Raw genomic sequence first — 22,169 nt, forward strand, 5'->3', positions numbered from 1 at the left:
TTTTGTATCGGAGTACTTTCCTAGTTTACCTGTTATTTGTTTTTACCACCTGTCAGCCATCATGTGGAAGGACACTATAAAGGTTCCTTGGCCATCTGCGTTCCTGTCTACAACCCCGTTCTGTCCCTTTGATACCACCTGTCACCCTTCCATTTTTTGCCTCGGCTGCTTGCCCCAGCCAAAAGGCAGACTTTTTGGTTTATAAAACACAACACTGAAAACAGCTTGCCTCCCTGCTGCGCCATCATTTAGGAACCACTGCCTTGCTGCAAAATAATAGTTTGGCACTAGATTACTAGCCTGGTATTTTAAAAGCACTTGCGAATACTTTCCAAAGAGCAGCAACAAGTATAACTTCCAACCACAGCAGACACAAACCACATCATCAATACACAGCACCTGAGGCATATTTTATTATGATAGCTGTACATCATTGCAGAGTGGGAGAGATAGTCTTCCCAGCTCTTTAAATAGAGCTCATGGAAACATCTGAACCTTCCTCAAATTTCTGTGTAAGAATCAGCCAAAAGGCAGCCACTAATAGCCTGTGATTTAATAGAACACCTCTTTTTTGCTATTGGTGACGGTGGACACTTTCCCTTAAGGTGTATTTAAACACTAGGAGGCCAATAGCACAGACAAGTTTGCTGGGCTCCTTTGTTCACCCAGGTTCTCTGAGTGCCTTGGAGATCAAGCCACAGACCTTAGGGGGGAAATGCTTGCAGTGGGTAAACACGTCAGATAATACAGAACTCTTCAGCAGGATCCGCCCAGCCTGTACCCAGATCTGGCATTGGGGTGATGAAGGTGAGGAATGAGAGTCCAACCCAGACTCAGTACCACTCTTAACTGATCTTTATAAGCTGCCTGACAGGTGTGAACCAGGCAGAGGTTTCCGTACCACTTAAGTCATGGGTAGGCAAACTAAGACCCAGGGGCTGGATCCGGCCCAATCGCCTTCTCAATCCGGTCCACAGACGGTCCGGGAATCGGCGTGTTTTTACATGAGTAGAATGTGTCCTTTTTATTTAAAATGCATCTCTGGGTTATTTGTGTGGCATAGGAATTCGTTCATTTTTTATTTTTTTTAAAATATAGTCCGGCCCCCCAAAAAGTCTGAGGGGCAGTGGACCGGCCCCCTGCTGAAAAAGTTTGCTGACCCCTGACTTAAGTCTTTCTGCAGCAAATGTCGTAAAAGCTGCACCCGCTTTTCAACGTGTCCAAGTACTTTTCTGCGAAGGTAAAAGGTAAAGGTACCCCTGCCCGTACGGGCCAGTCGTGTCCGACTCTAGGGTTGCGCACTCATCTCACTCAAGAGGCCGGGGGCCAGCGCTGTCCGAAGACACTTCCGGGTCACGTGGCCAGCGTGACAAAGATGCATCTGGCGAGCCAGCACCAGCGCAGCACACAGAAACGCCGTTTACCTTCCCACTGTAAAGCGGTCCCTATTTATCTACTTGCACTTAGGGGTGCTTTCAAACTGCTAGGTGGGCAGGAGCTGGGACCGAACGACGGGAGCTCACCCCGCCGCGGGGATTCGAACCACCAACCTTACGATCAGCAAGTCCTAGGCACTGAGGTTTTACCCACAGCGCCACCTGCGTCCCTCCAAAGTCCAGGACAAAAAGATGGCAGCCTTAGGATCTTGAGTGGTTGTGCATGTCTGCAGCCCTCCTTGCTTCAGCAGGGAGAAAACGGCATTCAAGTTGCGTGTTGGATTTTTAATATTTCTGATTAGCTGAGCCAGCTCTGGTACATGAGCTGTATAAGAATCCCACTGTGTGATCAAAGAGTTTGATTGAAAGCAAACTTGACAAGCATCTGAAATGTACCCAAAGGCCATCTAGTCAAACCCACTTGCCATTGCAGGAAATCTATCAGTGCGACATCCCTGGTAGGGCTGCAGACCTTCACACCAGAAAAATGTTTTTAGCAGGGGTTGATCCTCCAAATGTTTTTTAACCTGGGTGATCTGAGAGAGTCAGAGTTGTTTGCCTTTCCAAATCTGAAAATTTATCATTCCCTAACACTGAGCTGTTGCAGTAGAATTGCTCCCTCCTTATTTTCACATCCCCCCTCTACGCATGTTTAGGTTTGTTTCTTTCTAAAGGCAATGGCAGCTTGGATATTTGTTCCCCACGCACCAAGATGGCCTTAACGGATTGGAGAACTGGGCCAAAAATAACGAAATTAATTTCAATACGGACGAATGTAAAGTTCTGCACTTAAGGCTGGAAGAACCAGATGAACAAATATAACATGGTGGGGGACACCTGGTTTACTAACAGTACATGTGAAAAAGGATACTGGGGTATTAGTGGGACCCCAAGTTTAACTTGAGTCAACAATGTGACACAGCAGCAAATAAATAAATAAAAATACTAATGCTATTCTAGGCTGCATCAACAACAGTCTAGTGCAGGGGTCTGCAACCCGCGGCTCCGGAGCCGCATGTGGCTCTTTTACACCTTTGCCGCGGCTCCGGGGCGGATACTAGCGAGGGGAGGAGGCGCATTGTGCGCCCCGACACTCCCCACTGTGGCGGGTGCTGTACTGGCTGTGATGTCGCATGGGGCGGTGTGTGCGTTAGTCACGCACCGTCCCGATGTCACCTTCCCGCCCGCTGTCAGATCGTGGCTCCGGAGATATATTTGTTTTAGATGTTGCAATGGTTTTGCGGCTCCCAGTCTTTTTTCCTTCAGAAACGGGTCCAAGTGGCTCTTTTTGTCTTAAAGGTTGCAGACCCCTGGTCTAGTGTTTTGATCAAGGGATCTCATAGGACCACTGTATTCTGCCTTGGTCAGACCATACCTGGGATACTGTGTCCAGTTCTGGGTGCCACAATTTAAGAAGGATGTGGACAAGCTGGAACATGTGCAGAGGAGGGCGACCAAAATGATCAAGGGTTTGGAAACCCAGCCTTATGAAGAACGGATGAAGGAGCTGTGTATGTTTAGCCTGGATAGGAGGAGACTGAGAGGAGATATGAAAGCCACCTTCAAATGTCTCAAGGGATGCCACACAGAAAGTGGAGCAAGCTTCTTTTCTCCTGCTCTGGAGGGTAGGACCCGAACCCATGGCTTCACACAGATGTCAATGGAGGCACAGGTCAATTCTGTGTCCAGGGCAGCTGTCTGCCAGCTCCATCTGGTATGCAGGCTGAGACCCTACCTGCCTGGGGACTGTCTCGCCAGAGTGGTGCATGCTCTAGTTATCTCCCGCTTGGACTGCTGCAATGCACTCTACGTGGGGCTACCATTGAAGGTGACCCGGAAACTGCAATTCAGAATGTGGCAGCTAGAGTGGTGACGGGGGGTGGCGGCCGAGACCACATAACACCGGTCCTGAAAGGACCTACATTAGCTCCCAGTACGTTTCCGAGCACAATTCAAAGTGTTGGTGTTGACCTTTAAAGGCCTAAACGGCCTCGGTCCAGTATACCTGAAGGAGCATCTTCACCTCCATCGTGCTGCCGGACACTGAGGTCCAGCGCCGAGGGCCTTCTGGCAGTTCCCTCACTGCGAGAAGTAAGGTTACAGGGAACCAGGCAGAGGGCCTTCTCGGTAGTGGCACCTGCCCTGTGGAAAGCCCTCCCATCAGATGTCAAGGAAATAAACAACTATTTGACTTTTAGAAGACATCTGAAGGCAGCCCCGCTTAGGGGAGTTTTTAATGTGTGACATTTTAATGTATTTTTAATCTTTGTTGGACGCCACCCAGAGTGGGGAAGCCCAGCCAGATAGGCGGGGTACAAATAAATTATTATTATTATTATTATTATTATTATTATTATTATTATTATTATTATTAAAGTTACAAGAAAGGAGATTCCGACTAAACACCAGGAAGAACTCTCCTTTCGTCATACCCCCTGTCTCCAAGCCATACCCTACTTTGGCCATTTTTCACACCCCAAACGGCTGTTCCAACAGTGCAACCGTCTCCCTTGGAAGATGGTGGACCCTCCTTCCTTGGAGACTTTTAAGCAGAAGATGGATGGCCACCTGTCATGGATGCCTTCGTTGAGATCCCTGCGTTGCAGGGGGTTGGACTAGATGACCCTCGGGGTCCCTTCCAACTCTCCCATGGTTCCACAAATGTCTCCTTGAACTCCGATCACACCTTTTGCTTGTCCGGGAGGAGGATAGGCGGCGTCTGTTGGTGTAAAAACCTGCCTCCTGTACAAAGGCCAAATTTACACCCATTGCTCCACCCACTTGTACCTCTGGCCACGCCTACCGCCAGCATGCGGCCCCTCAGAAGATGGCACGGAAGAAAATGCGGACCTTTGGCAGTAAAGGGCCCCACCCCCGGTCGAAGAGATTGAAGGTGGGCCTTGACGCGGCCAGACGTGTCCTCTGCCGCTGAGATACCACCCTTTCCGAACCACTCCTCAGAAAAACGCCCCTCTGGTCCTCTGCTTTCTACCGGGCTGCCCGCTGCACCACCGGCCAACCTCTCCCCTCTCCATGCTGCCACCCCAGAGCAGGCCTAAAACAGAAACCTAAGGAGAGGCCTAGGGAAGAGGGTCTGGTGCCCCTCTGACCTAGTATTCGGTTTCTGGCTCCTGCCTCTAGGAAGCGCCCAAGCAGAATACGAAGGCAGTGGCGTGGCGCCGCCACTCGGAACTGCCCTTTCTCCGCACACAGACTTTTCATGGAGGCCGTTCCCTCCCCCAACTGCACACCGGAGGTCCTCATGTCCAACAAAGACACAGAAGGCTGCGCCACATCTGCTTCCGTCCGCCTTCAGGAAGCGTCTCGAACCCATTGTTCCTGACTCCCATCGTTCAGCAGCTGAGGTTCGGGTCTGTGATCTGCTTCCACAGCTGGAAGGTCTGTTGGGGGCTGCGGCGGTGGACCAGCAGCAGCCTGCTGTGAACGCAAGGATCGCTGCGGTCCTTTTCCGCGATGTCAAAGGTCAAGAAGCCCGGGTGCGCCTCGGGGACGATGCCCAGGGCTTGGAAGCAAAGGCCCGTGTAAACGTCGTCGATGGGGTAGAACGCGATGTGTCGGGAGATGAGGTGGAGCCAGCGGGCTAGCGGCCCCGAGAAGATGTACCCCCCACCCCCCGCGTAGGACGGGTAAGGCCCCACGTAATACGACTCGGGGACGTAGTATTTGCTCCGGCGGACGCGGAACGGCGAAGCGTTGGCCATCACTTGGCCCGTGTAGATCATCTTGTTGGCGTCTAGAGACCCCAGGTACTCCAAGACCTTGGGCGTGTTGATGAAGACGTCGTCGTCCCCCTTGAGGATGTAGCGCACGTCCCGGCAGTACTCCGCGGTCCAGCTGAGGAAGAGGAAGTCCTTCAGGGTCAGGTTGAAGAAGGTGTCCTCAAAGTCCCACATCAAGATGTCGCCGTAGCTCCGGCTCTCGTACTCCACCAGATTCTGGAGCCGAGGCCCCAAGCGGCCCTGGGCCGTGCCCAGCAAGAAGACCGTGCGGACGGGCAACCCTCCGGGCTCACCCTCGCGCCCCCACGTGTCCCGCACGGCCTGGCGGGCGGCAAAATTCCCCGGCAGAGATTTGATAGCCAAGAGCAGGAAAGTGCGGTTCTTGGTGCCGGAACACTTGCCCGCTTGGTTGATCAAGAGAGAGAAGTTCCGGCATTCGTCGTAGAGGAGGAAGTTCTTGTAAAGTTCTGGATAGGAGCTGAAGTCGCTGATTTTGGCCACCCGGCTTGCTGCCTCTGGCCCAGCGGAACAGTCATTCCATGAAGTGTTCACCAGCCCGTCGTCCAAGTCCTGGAAAATCTGGTGCTGCTTCTCGTTCCAGTAGGCGTTCGTCCGTGGGATACTCTGGCGCAGCTGATGCAAGGAGGCGTTGAAGCGCTGCAGGGTGAAGGCCGGCAAGTCCTCGTTGGAGGTCTGGGCCGTGGTTGGGACGCCGTGCCCCCCGTGAGGGGTCGGGACCCTCTCAGCCTCCTCCACAGTCCACTCAATGTAGGCTTTGAGGGCCACCAGACTCAGCAAAGCCGTAGCCACGGTGATGCACCGCGAAGGTTTCATCTCCTTCCTGGAAAGCAAGAGCAGAGGGGAAAGTGAGGCTCGGAAGGGCTGAGGAACGGGGTGGAAAATAAAAATCATTATTAATAATAATTAAAGATGGCAAACATTATCCCATTCATAGTACTCGCACCATCTGTAAAACGTTTTTTCTTTCCAAAATCCACCTCTTTGGATTTAGCGCGCGCGCTCTCTCTCTCTCTCTCTAATATAAAATAATTTATTATTTATACCCCGCCCAACTGGCTGGGTTTCCCCAGCCACTCTGGGCAGCTTCCAACACAGTATTAAAATACAGTAGTCTGTTAAACATTAAAAGCTTCCCTAAACAGGGCTGCCTTCAGATGTCATCTAAAAGTCTGGTAGTTGTTGTTCTCTTTGACATCTGATGGGAGGGCGTTCCACAGGGCGGGTGCCACTACCAAAAAGGCCCTCTGCATGGTTCCATGTAGCTTTGCTTCTCGCAGTGAGGGAACCACCAGAAGGCCATCGGCACTGGACCTCAGTGCCCAGGTAGAACTATGGGGATGGAGACACTCCTTCAGGTATACTGGACCAAGGCCGTTTAGGGCTTTAAAGGTCAGCACCAACACTTTGAATTGTGCTCAGAAACATACTGGGAGCCAGTATAGGTCTTTCAAGACCGGTGTTATGTGGTCTCGGAGGCTGCTCCCAGTCACCAGTCTAGCTGCCACATTCTGCATTAGTTGTAGTTTCCGGGTCACCTTCAAAGGTAGCCCCACGTAGAGCGCGTTGCAGTAGTCCAAGTGGGAGATAACCAGAGTATGCACCACCCTGGTGAGACAGTCTGCGGGCAGGTAGGGTCTCATCCTGCGCACCAGATGGAGCTGATAAACAGCTGCCCTGGACACAGAACTGACCTGCGCCTCCATGGACAGCTGTGAGTCCAGAATGACTCCCTGGCTGCACACCTGGTCCTTCAGGGGCAGTGTTACCCTATTCAGGACCAGGGAGTCCTCCATACCTGCCTGCCTCCTGTCCCCCAAAAACAGTACTTCTGTCTTGTCAGGATTCAACCTCAATCTGTTGGCCGCCATCCATCCTCCAACCACCTCCAGACACTCACACAGTATATGTATTCTGTTTTACAATTTAGAATACTCATTTAAACATCCTTAAAGTATCAATGACTTCCCTTCTTCACTTTCCACGGTTCATTTTGCACATCATAAATCCCTGCATATTTTACAAAAACTAAACCATTCCGTATTCCATTATTACATCCATCAAAACTCATCTACACTGTTGAATTTATCTTAATGCTGCCAGTGTTTTCAAGTGTACACAATTTCCCACCATATATTCAATAAACGTTTTCCAGTCTTCTCTAAATGTATGTTCTTCTTGTTCTCTTATTCTATATGTTAAGTCTGCAAGCTGCGCATTTTCTGCCAGCTTAAGTTGCCATTCTTCTTTAGTTGAGACTTCGCTCGTTTTCCATTCTGGGGCTAACAAAACACGGGCCGCAGCAGTGGCACGGGATTTAGCACTCTTAATAGCTCGGTCGTTTTCTGCCAGGACAGCACAGAACGGTCTCCGTAATCCTCTAGTGCCAGCTTGCGATAGCGAGAATAAAATCGTACCACCGGCATAAATGTTTAGAGGCCAGCCCAGAATCTTAGGCATATGAAAGTTCTGATTATGCAAAACTATATCGCTGATAAAAAAGTTAAAATGGAGCTAAAATACGGGTTTGTAGCCAACTAAGGTCTACTCAAAGTAAACCCACTGGAATTAATAGGGTAAGTGACTTAAGGTCCATGAATAACCATAGCTTAGATGTCCCAGGCCCTAAGGAAGTCAGACTATCCTCCATCAGGGCCAGGGCCTTTTCAGTGATGGCCCCTGGCCTGGTAGAATGCTCTGTCCCATGAGACTAGGGCCCTACAGGATTTAACCTCCTTTCTCTGGGCCTGCAAGACAGAGCTATCCCACCTGGCCTTTAATTTGAATTCAGCCTGATCTTTCATTTCCCTTCTCTCCCCCCCCCCCCCTTTTATGAAGATTACCCACTCTGGGACCCCACAGCTAATTCTCTCCTGGCCTCCTCGCTGGCCCAATTAGGACTAATTCAGCCAGCTAGGCCTGGTGACTGACTAATGTTTATTGGATGGTTTCCCCCCAAATTGATTTTTGAACTTTGAATTTTATTGTCATTCATGCTTTTGTACTGTATTTTATGTTGCTTCTATGTTGTATTACAATTAAGTGTTTTAAATTTGTTTTTAGCCGCCCTGAGCCCAGTTTTCTGAACAGGGAAGGGCAGGGGATAAATAAAAATTTTTTATTATTATGTCCATTCATTCTAGCGGGTCTACTCTGAGTAGGACTCGCACTGGCTACAAACCAGAGCCTTCTTGGGATTCTTTAGATGTAGGAATCTCTTCTGCAGGGGTCAGCAAACTTTTCCAGCAGGGGGCCTGTCCACTGTCCCTCAGACCTTGTCGGGGGCCAGACTATACAGTGGTGCCCCAAAAGACAAATGCCTCGCAAGACGGAAAACTCGCTAGACGAAAGAGTTTTCCGTTTTGGAGGTGCTTCACAAAACAAATTTCCTATGGGCTTGCTTCGCCCATAACGTTGTGGCCATTTGCATACCAGATCATTGACTGCTTGAGTTTATTCAAGTTTATTGACTGCCCCGGGGTGGGGGTGGTACCACGACTGGCCTCACAATCAACAAACAAACAAACTTTGTGGTGATTTTCTCCACCATTATCCCCCCCCCCAAAAAAAAAGGACTGTTAGGATTCAGCCAATTGTCTTCCTTTTATATATTCCTTTTATATATATAGATTGTTTAATCAGCCCAAAGTGTGGTTGAAGAGGAAAGATTTTGCCTGGCGCCTAAAGATATGGAATGAAGGCGCCAAGCCAGCCTCCCTGGCAACAGCATCCCACAAACGGGGAGCCACCACAGAAAAGGCCCCGTTCTTGTTTCCACCCTCTGGACCTTCCATGGAGGAGGCACACAAGGAAGGCCCTTGGGTGATGAGTGCAGGGTTCATACAGAGAGAGGCGGAGAGTGAAATTAAAACTTCTCTGCTGATCTGAGCACTGTGGCCGCATCCACGGCTGGCGTGCGGCCCTGGAGGGCTTGGCAAACGATGCAAACGGCCTTCGGGTCGCAAAATTTTAGCCACCCCTGCTCTACGTTAATAACGTACGGTCAATTAAACAAAAAACAACGAACCACAGCACACAGCAGTCAAAAGGACTGAGAACCCTTTTTCCTGATCTGCTAGTTCTCAGCTTGCAAGGAGTTAAAAAATAATAATGGAGAAGCATTTGAAAGCAGTAGCATGAAGCGGTACAATCCCTTTCTACACCTCTTTCTTCTGGACATGGGTAAACCTAGCCATAAACGCTCCATGATGTGAGAGATGGGTCCCTTCTAAAGGATTTTACCCATTTCCTTCCTGGCTCATTCTCTGCAATGGCCCAGGAACTGCTGTTTTCATCACAGTAGTGCAGTATCTTTGCAAGGTCTCTGCTTCTTAGAACCATAGAATCATAGATTTGCAGAGTCGGAAGGGATCCCCAGCGGTCATCTAGACCAACCCCCTGCAACACATCATTTTCCAGGATGGCCTCTTTTCTTTTTCTTTTTTCTTTTTGGCCTGTGACCCTTAAGAGTGAGGATGTGATGGCGGGGATGCAAAATTGTAAGGACATTTTGGAACGAGGTATATGAGGACCTGAAAAAAATTATTCAAGATTTCGTTTGCCAAAAAGCCAGAGGTTTTTTTTGTTAGGCATAATATCAAATGACATTCCCAGAGATAAGAAAAATGTACAGTGGTGCCCCGCAAGACGAATGCCTCGCAAGACAGAAAACTCGCTAGACGAAAGAGTTTTCCGTTTTGGAGGTGCTTCGCAAAACAAATCTCCTATGGGCTTGCTTCGCAAGACGACAATGTCTTGCGAGTTCCTGCTGGTTCCCCCCCCCCTTTTTCTAAGCCGCTAAGCCGCTTATCAGCTGATCCGATCAGCAGATAAGCCGCTAATAGCGCTAATCCGCTAATCCGTCAATGGGCTTGCTTCGCAAGACGAAAAAACCACTAGACGAAGAGACTCACAGAACGGATTCTTTTCGTCTTGCGAGGCACCACTGTAGTCCTTTACGCAACAGCAGTGGCCAGAATACTGATCGCAAAGAACTGGAAGGGGGAGCAAATACCATCATTACTAGAATGGCAAAGTAAACTCTGTGAGTTTGTGGAAATGGCAAAGATGACGGCAACTATTAGAGGCCATTCAAATCAGAGAATAATTAAAGAGTGGGAGGGAGTGAAGGAATATATGAAAAAATATGGTTTCGGAACTGGAATATTAATAGATAGCGTGTAAAACGTGCAGGGGTAAGCAAGGAAATAATAAAAGAATCAGCCGAACAATGATTAAATTATAACAACAGAACAAGACAGAAGAAGAAGAAGGAGGGGAAAAGAGATCACACATGGGTGAAGGGGAAGGGGGGTATAGTGGAATTTGAAATATTGTTTATAATATAAAAGCTTTAATATAAAATTTCTAACTGTGTTATATTTGTATACAGCAAAGAGAAGTTTAGAGTAGTTAGGTATATTTTAATTTAGTTAATTATGTAATAGGTTTATGTTAGAAAATCAATGTGGATGTTTAATTTGATGTTTGTAATTTTAGAAATAATTATTTTTTTTAAAAAAAGAGTGAGGATGTGCTTGCACCCAGCACACCAGAACGTGACAGTATATTACAGGTCAACAAACGGACAGTCCCTTATGTACTTACCTTCTCATTACTGCAGGTTTTATAGACCTGGTGTTCTTTGGCACAGTTTTCCTGCACTTAGAGGTTTCCCGTTTGTGACTTTAGCAGGCTTGCTGTGCTCACAAGCCCTGGCGCCAAGAAGCAGTTATCCCTGGTGTGCCAAGGCCTGTTCCCCTGGGAGGAAAGACGCCGGTTTCCGCCGCACGCGGCCCTTTTTCACGTGGTGCAAGCACGGAGCCGCTCTCCGGTGGAGTTCCAGTGCATAGATGTGCCTCATGTGACAAGCACATGCACACACAATGCTGCTGGATTTCCCCCTCCTGCCGTGGCTTTCTACCATCCGATCCTGGCCACCGGCCAAGGGGCTAAATTTAAATTCTGCCTGGGTGGCAAAACTAAACAGTCGCGCAGGCCGGGAGACAAAACAGTGCGCTTGGCATCTCTGAAAAGGGCATCTGCCACTCCCCCTTGGCAATGGCTGGAGGCGGAGGAGAGAGGAAAATCTCCTCCCTGTAGTTAAAAACTTTTCCACCCCAGTTGCTGGGATGGGTTCAAAGGGTAAGGGAAGCCACAGGCTAGAAGCTAATGCAAATCTTCCTTCTCTGCCCCCTGTGCAAGGAGCTGGAGGAAGAGAGAGGGAAGATAAGGACCTAAGAAGTGGCCGGCTGGATCAGGCCAGAGGCCCATCTGAGCCAGCATCCTATTCCCAAAATGGCAGATCCTATGCGTATGACAGGGACGCAAGTGGCGCTGTGGGTTAAACCACAGAGCCTAGGGCTTGCTGATCAGAAGGTCAGCGGTTCGAATCCCCGTGACGGGGTGAGCTCCCGTTGTTCTGTCCCTGCTCCTGCCAACCTAGCAGTTCGAAAGCATGAAGTACAAGTAGATAAATAGGTACCACTCTGGCGGGAAGGTAAACGGCGTTTCCGTGCGCTGCTCTGGTTCGCCAGAAGGGGCTTAGTCATGCTGGCCACATGACCAGGAAGCTGCACGCCGGCTCCCTCGGCCAATAAAGCGAGATGAGCGCCGCAACCCCAGAGTCGGCCACGACTGGACCTAACGGTCAGAGGTCCCTTTACCTTTACCAATGCATATGACAAAACCAGGACCTGGGGAAAACAGCAGTCCTCCTTCTAGAGGCAGACCTTGTGGGGGGCCGGACTATATTTGGGGGGGGGGGGATGAACGAATTCCTATGCCCCAAAAATAACCCAGAGATGCATTTTAAATAAAAGCACACATTCTACTCATGTAAAAACACGCTGATTCCCGGACCGTCCGTGGGCCGGATTTAGAAGGTGATTGGGCCGGATTCGGCCCCCGGGCCTTAGTTTGCCTACCCATGCTCTAGCCATTCTCAGCAACTGACATTGAAAGACATTCCCTCCAACATTTCTCTGATGGAAATAGGGATGTCCTGCTCCATAACAATGTTATTATTTATACCTTGCCCATCTGACTGTGCTGCCCCAGCCACTCTGGGTGGCTTCCAACACATAGAAACATAATAAAACATTAAACATTTTTTTAAAAAACTTCCCTATACGGGGCTGCCTTCAGGTGTCTTCTAAAGGTTGTATAGTTACTTATCTCCTTGGTTCGGGGGTCACATAACTCCATCATTTCTCTGCTGAAAATAGGGACGTCCTAAGGAAAAGTGGGACATTCCAGGATCAAATCAGAAACCGGGATGGCTTCTGTAAATCCAGGACTGTGCCTGGGAAATAGGGACCCTTGGAGCGTCTGCAAAGACATAGTAAAGGTACAGGGACCCCTGACCATTAGGTCCAGTTGTGGATGACTCTGGGGTTGCGGTGCTCATCTCGCTTTATTGGCCGAGGGAGCCGGCGTACAGCTTCCGGGTCTTGTGGCCAGCATGACTAAGCCGCTTCTGGCGAACCAGAGCAGCGCACGGAAACGCCGTTTACCTTCCCGCCGGAGTGGTAGCTATTTATCTACTTGCACTGTTGTGCTTTCGAACTGCTAGGTTGGCAGGAGCAGGGACCGAGCAACAGGAGCTCACCCCATCACAGGGATTCGAACCACCGACCTTCTGATCGGCAAGTCCTAGGCTCTGTGGTTTAACCCACAGCGCCACCCGCATCCCTGGAAAATAGGGACCCCCTTGGAGCGTCTGCAAAGACATAGTACTTCTTGACAGAATGACATTCCTTCACGGCAGGGGGTTGGAATAGATGACCCTCAGATCCCTTCCAATTTTACAATTCTATGATTCCATCTAGTCAGGATATAACCCCAACCCAGATCTTCAACATGGGCGATCTGCTGGGTAAACATGGGCCACATCAGCAATCTACCCAACATTTGACATATTCCCCATTCTAGTTGGAACACAATATGTTTCATTAGTTTGTTTCAGGGTTTATTGCCAGCTTATCTTCAAGTTAATGAGGACTAGCTGCCTGGCTCCCAGCCCCTGAATGTAGGAACCAATAAGCATTTTCCAAGCTTTTATTTCGTTTGCCTTCACGACAGATCGGTCATATAGTCTCCGTTTTACAGCGAAGGGACAGAGGCCAACTTGTCATGTGCCACAAAATGAGTTGAAATAAAGCCAGGCCTATATTTAATATATTTGATTGAATTTCATTGTCTGGTTCAGATTATTTCCCCTTGCCCTTCGCATGGCATTTGTAACCTTGAGGTTCCAGACAATGAAAACCAAATTCCTGGAAGTTTGATAGAAAAACATCCCCAGAGAATCCATATCTGTGGATGTCAGTCAGTTGAGGACACTGTTCATTCTAAGTTGTACTGTAAGTTATATGAAATTCTGAGGGCTAAATACTTAAAGAATACTCCCCACACCCTGGGTCTATTGGCACCTTAGTGACATTGATAATGACCTGCTGTCTGGCTCAAATAAATTGGTTATGTTTGAGGAACTAGGGGGGAAGGCAACATATTTGTTGCTGTTGTTTAGTCGTTTAGTCGTGTCCAACTCTTCGTGACCCCCTGGACCAGAGCATGCCAGGCACTCCTGTCTTCCACTGCCTCCCGCAGTTTGGTCAGACTCATGTTTGTAGCTTCGAGAACACCGTCCAACCATCTCGCCCTCTGTCGTCCCCTTCTCCTTGTGCCCTCCATCTTTCCCAACATCAGGGTCTTTTCCAGGGAGTCTTCTCTTCTCATGAGGTGGCCAAAGTATTGGAGCCTCAGCTTCAAGATCTGTCCTTCCAAGTGAGCACTCAGGGCTGATTTCCTTAAGAATGGAGAGGTTTGATCTTCTTGCAGTCCATGGGACTCTCAAGAGTCTCCTCCAGCACCATAATTCAAAAGCATCAATTCTTCGGCGATCAGCCTTCTTTATGGTCCAGCTCTCACCTCCATACATCACTACTGGGAAAACCATGGCTTTAACCATACGGACCTTTGTTGGCAAGGTGATGTCTCTGCTTTTTAAGATACTGTCTAGGTTTGCCATCGCCTTTCTTCCAAGGAGCAGGCATCTCTTAATTTCATGACTGCTGTCACCATCTGCAGTGATCATGGAGCCCAAGAAAGTAAAATCTCTCACTGCCTCCATTTCTTCCCCTTCTATTTGGCAGGAGGTGATGAGCCCAGTGGCCATGATCTTCGTTTTTTTGATGTTGAGCTTCAGACCATATTTTTTGCGCTCTCCTCTTTCTCCCTCATTAAAAGGTTCTTTAATTCCTCCTCACTTTCTGCCATCAAGGTTGTGTCATCTGCATATCTGAGGTTGTTGATATTTCTTCCGGCAATCTTAATTCCGGCAAGGGATTCATCCAGCCCAGCCTTTCGCATGATGAATTCTGCATATAAGTTAAATAAGCAGGGAGGCAATATACAGCCTTGCCGTACTCCTTTCCCAATTTTGAACCAATCAGTTGTTCCATATCCAGTTCTAACTGTAGCTTCTTGTCCCACATAGAGACAAGGCCACTTATTTGCCTTGCCCCTGTTCACATCAAGTAGAATTTGCTTTTGAGAAAACATGGGCAGGTTGCCTACAGCCACAACACAGACATTTGCTCATTTTAAGAAAACCACAATAATAAATTGGGCTGCAAACCGATGTCCTATGTGGAAATGAACTCCACCAGACTCAATTTGGCTTAATTCTGAGCAGAGACAAAGACACAGACATCCTCTGAGGAAGTGGCTTGTGCCTCCGTATGCTCTAAATAAAGAGGAACACAAAATGCCTATGTAAGAAACTCTTCTCGGCATAAGAATTAAATGTGTGCATCCAATGTTAATTCAGAAAAAAAGGCGCAGGGTGTTTAGGAAATACTGAATCAAGCTCTGCGTCAGCCCATGTGATTTGGCCTCACCCTGCGTTGCTAAGTGCCCATTTAGTGCCCTAATGTGAAGAAAGGAGCTGACATTTCCCTTTCTTCTCCTGGCAGGGCTTGCAGAAAATCCATCTCCGACCAAATCAACAGGAAGCTGAATCCCACAAGAGGATTTTTCTCAATTAACCCCTACCCATCCACCCCCGGCTGGTTACAGTGGTACTTTGGGTTAAGTACTTGATTCGTTCCGGAGGTCCGTTCTTAACCTGAAACTGTTCTTAACCTGAAGCACCACTTTAGCTAATGGGGCCTCCCACTGCCGCCGCACGATTTCTGTTCTCATCCTGAGGTAAAGTTCTTAACCCAAGGTATTGCTTCCGGGTTAGCGGAGTCTGTAACCTGAAGCGTATGTAACCTGAAGCGTATGTAACCCGAGGTACCACTGTACATCAACCAGAAGGCCCCTCAGTCATAGAGTTGGAAGGAACATCTTGTCCCTGCAATATAGGAACACGCAGCTGTCCCGAACCTGCAACCTTGGCGTTATATCTGCACCACACTCTAAGCCACAGGTCGGCAACCTAAGGCCCATGAGGGTCGCTTAACCGGCCCATGAGCTGCCCCCAAACCGAGCCGCCCGCTTGGCGAGTCCTTGCACGCTGCACTAAATCGGTGCAGTGCGGTGCGGGGACTCTCTTCCGTGGCTCTGGAAATCGCTTCTGTGCATGCCCAGACACTGGAAATCGCTTCTGCGCATGCCCAGACAGTAAAAAGGGACACAGGTGGCGCTGTGGGTTAAACCACAGAGCCTAGGACTTGCTGATCAGAAGGTCGGTGGTTCGAATCCCCACGATGGGGTGAGCTCCCGTTGCTCGGTCCCTGCTCCTGCCAACCTAGCACTTTGAAAGCACGTCAAAGTGCAAGTAGATAAATAGGTACCGCTCTGGCGGGAAGGTAAAGGGCGTTTCCGTGCGCTGCTCTGGTTCGCCAGAAGCAGCTCAGTCATGCTGGCCACATGACCTGGAAGCTGTATGCCGGCTCCCTCGGCCAATAAAGCGAGATGAGCGCTGGACCTAATAGTCAGGGGTCCCTTTACCTTTATGCCCAGACACTGGAGATTTTTCAGCGTCTGGGCATGCACAGAAGCAATTTCTGGCGCCACGAACATGCGCAGACATGATTTCCGGCATCGCACTGCGCCAGTCCGGCTCACGGAGGATCTCCGCGAGAGTGATCCAGCCCATGTCCGGCAAGCCTTGCCGACCCCTGCTCTAAGCAACTGAGCCCTCCAGGCCGATCGATACCTGGAAGGATTTCCCAGAGGAGGCCAATGTCTTTCTACCAGTTCAGACTGAGCCGTAAGTGGCAGTACAGCGGGCATCTGGTTTTGCACTCCTGTGGTGCTTAGCACCTGCCAAACTGTTAAAAATACAAAAGGCTGAGTTTGCAGCTCTCCGTCTTGCAACAGCTGTGATCCCCACCCACACCCACCCCTGCCTCATGAAAATTCACGAACTAGCTTTGCAATACCTGGGCAAAGCACAACTGGCAACAAGGTCTGGGATAATCCGAAGAAGGCGGTTCTTTTTGGGAGTCCCTTCTGGCAGTAAGAACACCAAGACAAAATAATAGGCAAGGGATGGTTTCATGCCATTAGTCACAGAGAAACTCCTACTGGAAAAAGCTCCTGTCCTAACATTGCATCCTTGCAGTCATTAATATGTGAATCTCTTTTATTATTTACATTCACGAGGCTGCAATGCTGCGCACATGTTGTCCCACTGAGCTGAGCGGAACTTACCTCTGAGTAGACATGCATGAGATGGAGTCCACCTTTCACCATCCCAGCCCTCTATGCAACTCTTAAGCAACACAATTCAAATGCCATATCAGGTGAAACTGCAGCAGCACAAACTTTAGATCAATAAGAAAGCTGTTTCCAGAGGAAGGACTGTGAGGGGATGGAGACTTTGTGCTGGCCATCAGGCAATGGCTTTTCCCACCTGCCTCCTACTGCCCTAGCAGCCTTCAGGAAGGAATTGCTGCCACAGGAATTATGTATCTAAGTCTTTTAATGAGCTGAATTGAGTGGAAGATTATGAGTCATGAGGTGGGTAGGTGAATCCAACAGTGCTAAGTTTATTTTTTTGGTTGCTGATGTTGTTTTAGAGATTTTAAAGACTGTACTACTGTGTGAATCCCATAATATGCCTTTTGTAATTCGGCTTATTTTCTGAGTTGTTTTGTTACCAGTGCATTATAGACCATAATTGTTTTACTGGCGACTTGTTAATTATTCTATACGATTAGTGTCAGGCTCATGATGTTCCATTACGTTATTACTATTTATTGTGAATGAAAAACAGCACAGAAATAAAATCAATCAAATCAATCAATAAACGGATTATATTTCACCCTTGCCTTTTGACGCTATAATCTCCAAGGCACCTTGCAGCACATCATTTCAAACTGGGCTGTATACTGCCCTCCATCTGAAGACCACAGGGCGGCTCACTACCTAAAAACACAAAATGAAAGCACAAAATACATGATGAAACAAAACCAAAACAAACCAACAGCCCCCCTAACCCACAGACACATTTAAAAGGCCATAGAACGCTAATCCGCCAAAGGCCTGGTTGAAGAGAAACGTTTTCACCTGGTGCCTAAAGATGTGTAATGAGGGCACCAGGCAAGCCTTCCTGGGGAGAGTATTCCACAAGTGGGGGGCCACCACAGAAAAGGCCCTGTTTTCGTGTTACCACCCTCTAGACCTCTCATGGAGGGGGTTCACACAGAGAAAGGCCTCATAAGATGGTCTCAAGGTCCGGGTTGCTTCATAGGGGGAAAGGCAGTCTGCCCTCTACCTCAGCCAGCAAAATGGCCTTGGGCCGGCCCTGCCTCAAGAGGACACCAACCGCGAAAGAAAAGATCCAAACATTTTGTATGCCTGGCGTCCCTACAAGCCAGAAGCCCCAACGGGCTGGCCATTCTTCTTGCCCCATAGCTGGGCCAGCCTGATAGCCTGGGATAGCAAAGGGCCGTGCACTGAACCCTGCTTGGGGGCAGGCATGACTGCATATTAGTATCATTACTCATTGCATTTATCAGGTGCTTTTTTTGGAAAGGCGAACTCAAAGCAACTTACAGAAATGTTCAGAGCAAGTACAAAAACCAGAGTAAGAACGAGCCAATGCTGTTGTGCCAGGATTCATGTTATAGGCCGTTGTTGTTGCTGCTGCTGCTGCTGTTATTGTTATAAGTTGAGACTGTTTTGCCCCAGTCAGCAATCCAGCCGCTGAATTCAGCAGCAGCTGCTGATTCTGAACCATCTTCAAAGGCTGCCCCATGTATAATGCTCTACAGTAATCTAACCCAGAGGTTGTAGGAGAATAGACAACAGAAGTTAGGCCAGGGGACTGCAACCTTTAAGACAAAAAGAGCCACTTGGACCCGTTTCCGAAGAAAAAAAAACTGGGAGCCGCAAAACTCGTCATTATAAAAATAACCTTTTTGTCACTTTTTAAAATTATTTCTTTGTTTGACCCCTCAGAATTACTCCTCCTCATAGAAATAAACGTTAAATTAACAAGTTACCTTTTTTTGTGTGTGTGTTCTTTACTCCCCTTCAAAACAGTGACCAGCGTACATGCCCCCTTTCAATGCAGTGACCAGCGTACATGCCCCTTACAATGTAGCGGGCGGGCGACATCGGGACGGTGCGTGACTAACGCATGCACCGCCCCCATGCGACGTCACAGCCAGTACAGCGCCCGCCACAGTGGGGAGTGTCGGGGCGCACAATGCGCCTCCTCCCCTTGCTAGTATCCGCCCCGGAGCCGCGGCAAAGGTGTAAAAGAGCCACATGCGGCTCCGGAGCCACGGGTTGCAGACCCCTGAGTTAGCCTAATGCAACTTGCAGGGGCAAATCAGAAGATGCCAGAGGCTCTGGACCTCTAGTCAACAACAGATCTAATAAGGAGGCATCGCTTCTGACCTGGCAGGCTGGAATGAAATGGAAGGACACAGTTTCTGACAGTGGTTCTTCTGCTTGGGGAGCAGGATACTTCAGCGGCCAGCTTCAAGCATGATGCGCATAATGCTAAACACAATGTCTGGACCTGTCTGGACCAGCAAGGGTAGGAAAGGGTACGGAATGCATTGATTGCTACGCGCCTTTTGCAAGTACCCTACATATCACTGTTCCAGGAAGAGTTTTCCATAAAATTCCCAGCAACGCTTTTATGCACATGGCAGGTTTATCTGGCACAGGGCATGATAAGACACATGCCCAGCCCTGTGTGGGAATTCCAAACCTCCACATGATGCCAGTGAGAGGCACGCAAGGCCTCTCCCTCTCTCTCTTTAGAATAATGTTTACTGAGACTTTTCAACCTAAAATACAATAAAGCCAAACCAATCTAAAGATCATTTGGAGAGAAGCGAGAATAAGCACAAGAAGAAACTGAAGAGGTAGAAAACGAATAAGGAAAAGCAAACCCGAAGTCCTCTAGTATCGTAATTATATCTTAATCCTTTTTCCACACACAGAAGGGAGATAGGGAACTTCGAAAAGCAAAGCATAAATATGGATAAACAGAAAGAAAGCAAGAATAAGATCATAAGAAAAGCAAGAGAAGAGAAATAAGAGGCACGCAAGGCTTCTGAGAGGATTTATAGGCCTCAAAACAAACACGTGTTGCTTGGCTGCCGTTTATTTTGAAAAGGGGCAGGTGATGGACCCCCCCAACACCACCTTAGGCCACGGGGTTCATAGCCCTCTGCCCTTGGTAATGTTGGGGGGGTGATGTGAGGGGTTTGGGGTTCGTGCAGCCCACACCGGCAAATGCATAACATGGAGCTTCAGGGGTACCTAACATCCCCAGTGCAGCGTTGCATCTTTCAGAGAAGATGCTGAACCAATAAAAGGTGACCCATAACTATCCCGGTCTTCTCCCACAAGCCACCTCTCTCAGGACGCAAAAGTTGTGGGCAACGCACTCAAGCTGCAGAGGAAAACTTCACAACTTTATACCATTTCCCTCCTGCTAAGGAAAACTCCTCCATGGTTTAACTTATGCGCACCCACAATATTAAAAAAAAAAAACAACCCTCAGAGGTTCGCAGGTCACCTAAATCTTCCCACATTTGTGGGGAGTTTCTAGGCATGCGATCGCAGATTCACAGAAATAGCAGCATTGGAAGGCACCCGCACGATCATCTAGTCCAACCCCCGGCAAGGATGTATCTTTCTCTATTTTTGTCCCTTTTTTTGCTTTCCTCTTGTTTTCCCATCCGTCACGACTGCAATTTAATTTCACACTTTTTTAAAAAAAAGCCAACCCACTTTCCACCTCTAATCCTGCTTTTTCAACTCAATAATTCAATATCGCAAATAGCATCAGGAAGACAAACGCTGGAGCCACGGGCTGAATTACAGCACTTGCAGATTTTTTTAGCTAATGCATTTTATCCTAGAGATCTCCTATTGCCCCATCGTTTATTTCCACCTGTCGTAAAAGGCAACAGGAAGTAAAAGCATAGCAACACACCAAGCAAACTCTCCCCCCTCCAGCCCCCCCTCCCCCAAACAAAGCACATTGGTAACAACAGCCCCCCCCCAAAAAAAGAACAACTCTCAAAAGCTCTGTCTTTCCTTCACCTGTGTCCTCTCATATAAAAGTTGTTTTGATACGATACGATACGATAATCTTTATTGTCATTATCCCATACAGAACAACGAAATTGAAAAAATCTACATCAGACATTCAAATACCAACAAGCCTGCTATCCCAGTCTGGTTAGCCCCCTAAAAACTGTGATACCCCATTTTTAAATACAATATACTCCCATAGAGACTCCTTACACTGCATTTAAAACCAAAATCGCATTTGGAGAGAAACTGTTTCTCAGGCGGCTAGTCCTAGTCTTTATAACCCTGTACCTTCTTCCAGAAGGCAAAAGCTGAAAGAGATCGTTTCCGGGGTGCGCACTATCCTGCGCTATCTCTGCCGCTTTCTTATGGCACCTGGAAGCATAGATTTGATCCGAGGTGGGAAGAGTGCACCCAGTTTCAGCCATGCTACAGTCCTGCCACCCAGGCTCACGCCGTGTGATGCTGAGCACGTTTGCTCAGGAGGAAAAAATGAGCATTTTTCTGCCGGATGGCACTTGCTTCCTAGCAAGTAGACACAGGACTGCTCTGCAAAAATGCTTGGCATGCTTGCTTGGGAGCCAGACCCACTGTGTTCAGCTTGCTCCCAGGTAAACGCACATGCAGGATTTCACAGAAGAGGCACCATTGCCCAGAACAGACCCAGGTCTCACCTGAAGGCCTTGTGAGAATGGGGAGGCTCCTATTGTCCTTCTCTCCTCTTCTCTGCTTGAAGTTCGACTGTCTTCATCTCTCTCTTCCTCCGCTCTCTCCCTCCTCTGCTATTGCTCCAGGCGTTATGGGTGTCTCTCTCATCGCACACATACACTAGAGACGCGCATCCTGACACCCGAAGCAGAAGCGAAACCTCCCACTTTTTTTTTTTAATTATTTCTGCAAAACCAAAACCATTCACAGACACAAGCCGCCTCTCTTGGGGAGAGGAAAGAAAGGTGAAGCAGAGAGAGAAAAAACAAGGCTCTTCCCAGAGCAGAAAACCACTGGAAGGAAGGCAAAAGGGTGGGGCATTTCATTTTCTGGTTGTTGTTTTTTTAAAGTGTCTTAATATTTCATCTCCCATCAAATATTCATGCTGCCGGCAGGGCTGTGGGAGGGAATCATTTGCTTAAGGACTCGCTTGGCAGCTCAGAAAAGCAAATTTGGAGGGAAAGGTTGAGGCAGGTGGACCCAGAGCTTTTTTCCAGGGGGTACGCACACCCCCTAAACATTTTGTGAATCTTAAGTTTGGTCTCATTGAAGGGCAGTATTTCAATATGAGTAGGGAAAATGAGAGTACAGTGGTACCTCGGGTTAAGTACTTAGCGGAATCTATAACCTGAAGCGTATGTAACCTGAAGCGTATGTAACCTGAAGCGTATGTAACCCAAGGTACCGCTAACCCAGAAATAGTGCTTCAGGTTAAGAACTTTGCTTCAGGATGAGAACAGAAACTGTGCTC

At 48.5% G+C, this 22,169-nt stretch overlaps 1 protein-coding gene and 1 long non-coding RNA gene across 3 annotated transcripts; one reads left to right on the plus strand and one right to left on the minus strand.

The window, feature by feature from the left end:
• Positions 1-385: 385 nt before the first annotated feature.
• On the minus strand, positions 386-21,537 carry B3GNT8 (UDP-GlcNAc:betaGal beta-1,3-N-acetylglucosaminyltransferase 8). 2 transcript variants are annotated; one of them, XM_083515921.1, is made up of 3 exons: positions 10,802-11,688; positions 1,599-6,017; positions 386-1,232 (listed from the first exon to the last, which is right to left on the minus strand). In XM_083515921.1, the coding sequence occupies exons 1-2, from the start codon at positions 10,807-10,809 to the stop codon at positions 4,790-4,792; spliced, it is 1,236 nt and encodes a 411-aa protein (XP_083372047.1). In that variant the 5' UTR covers positions 10,810-11,688; the 3' UTR covers positions 386-1,232; positions 1,599-4,789. The 2 variants fall into 2 exon arrangements, 1 of the variants encoding a protein (XP_083372047.1); XR_014528956.1 differs by lacking the exons at positions 386-1,232; positions 1,599-6,017; positions 10,802-11,688 and adding exons at positions 16,183-17,575; positions 21,385-21,537.
• On the plus strand, positions 8,826-10,461 carry LOC310712753. The gene is made up of 2 exons (XR_014528985.1): positions 8,826-9,826; positions 10,146-10,461. It is a non-coding gene; the product is annotated as an uncharacterized lncRNA (long non-coding RNA).
• Positions 21,538-22,169: the final 632 nt, after the last annotated feature.

Source organism: Podarcis liolepis (genome assembly GCF_965112155.1).
Source record: "Podarcis liolepis genome assembly, chromosome: 7".
Lineage (NCBI taxonomy): Eukaryota > Metazoa > Chordata > Lepidosauria > Squamata > Lacertidae > Podarcis > Podarcis liolepis.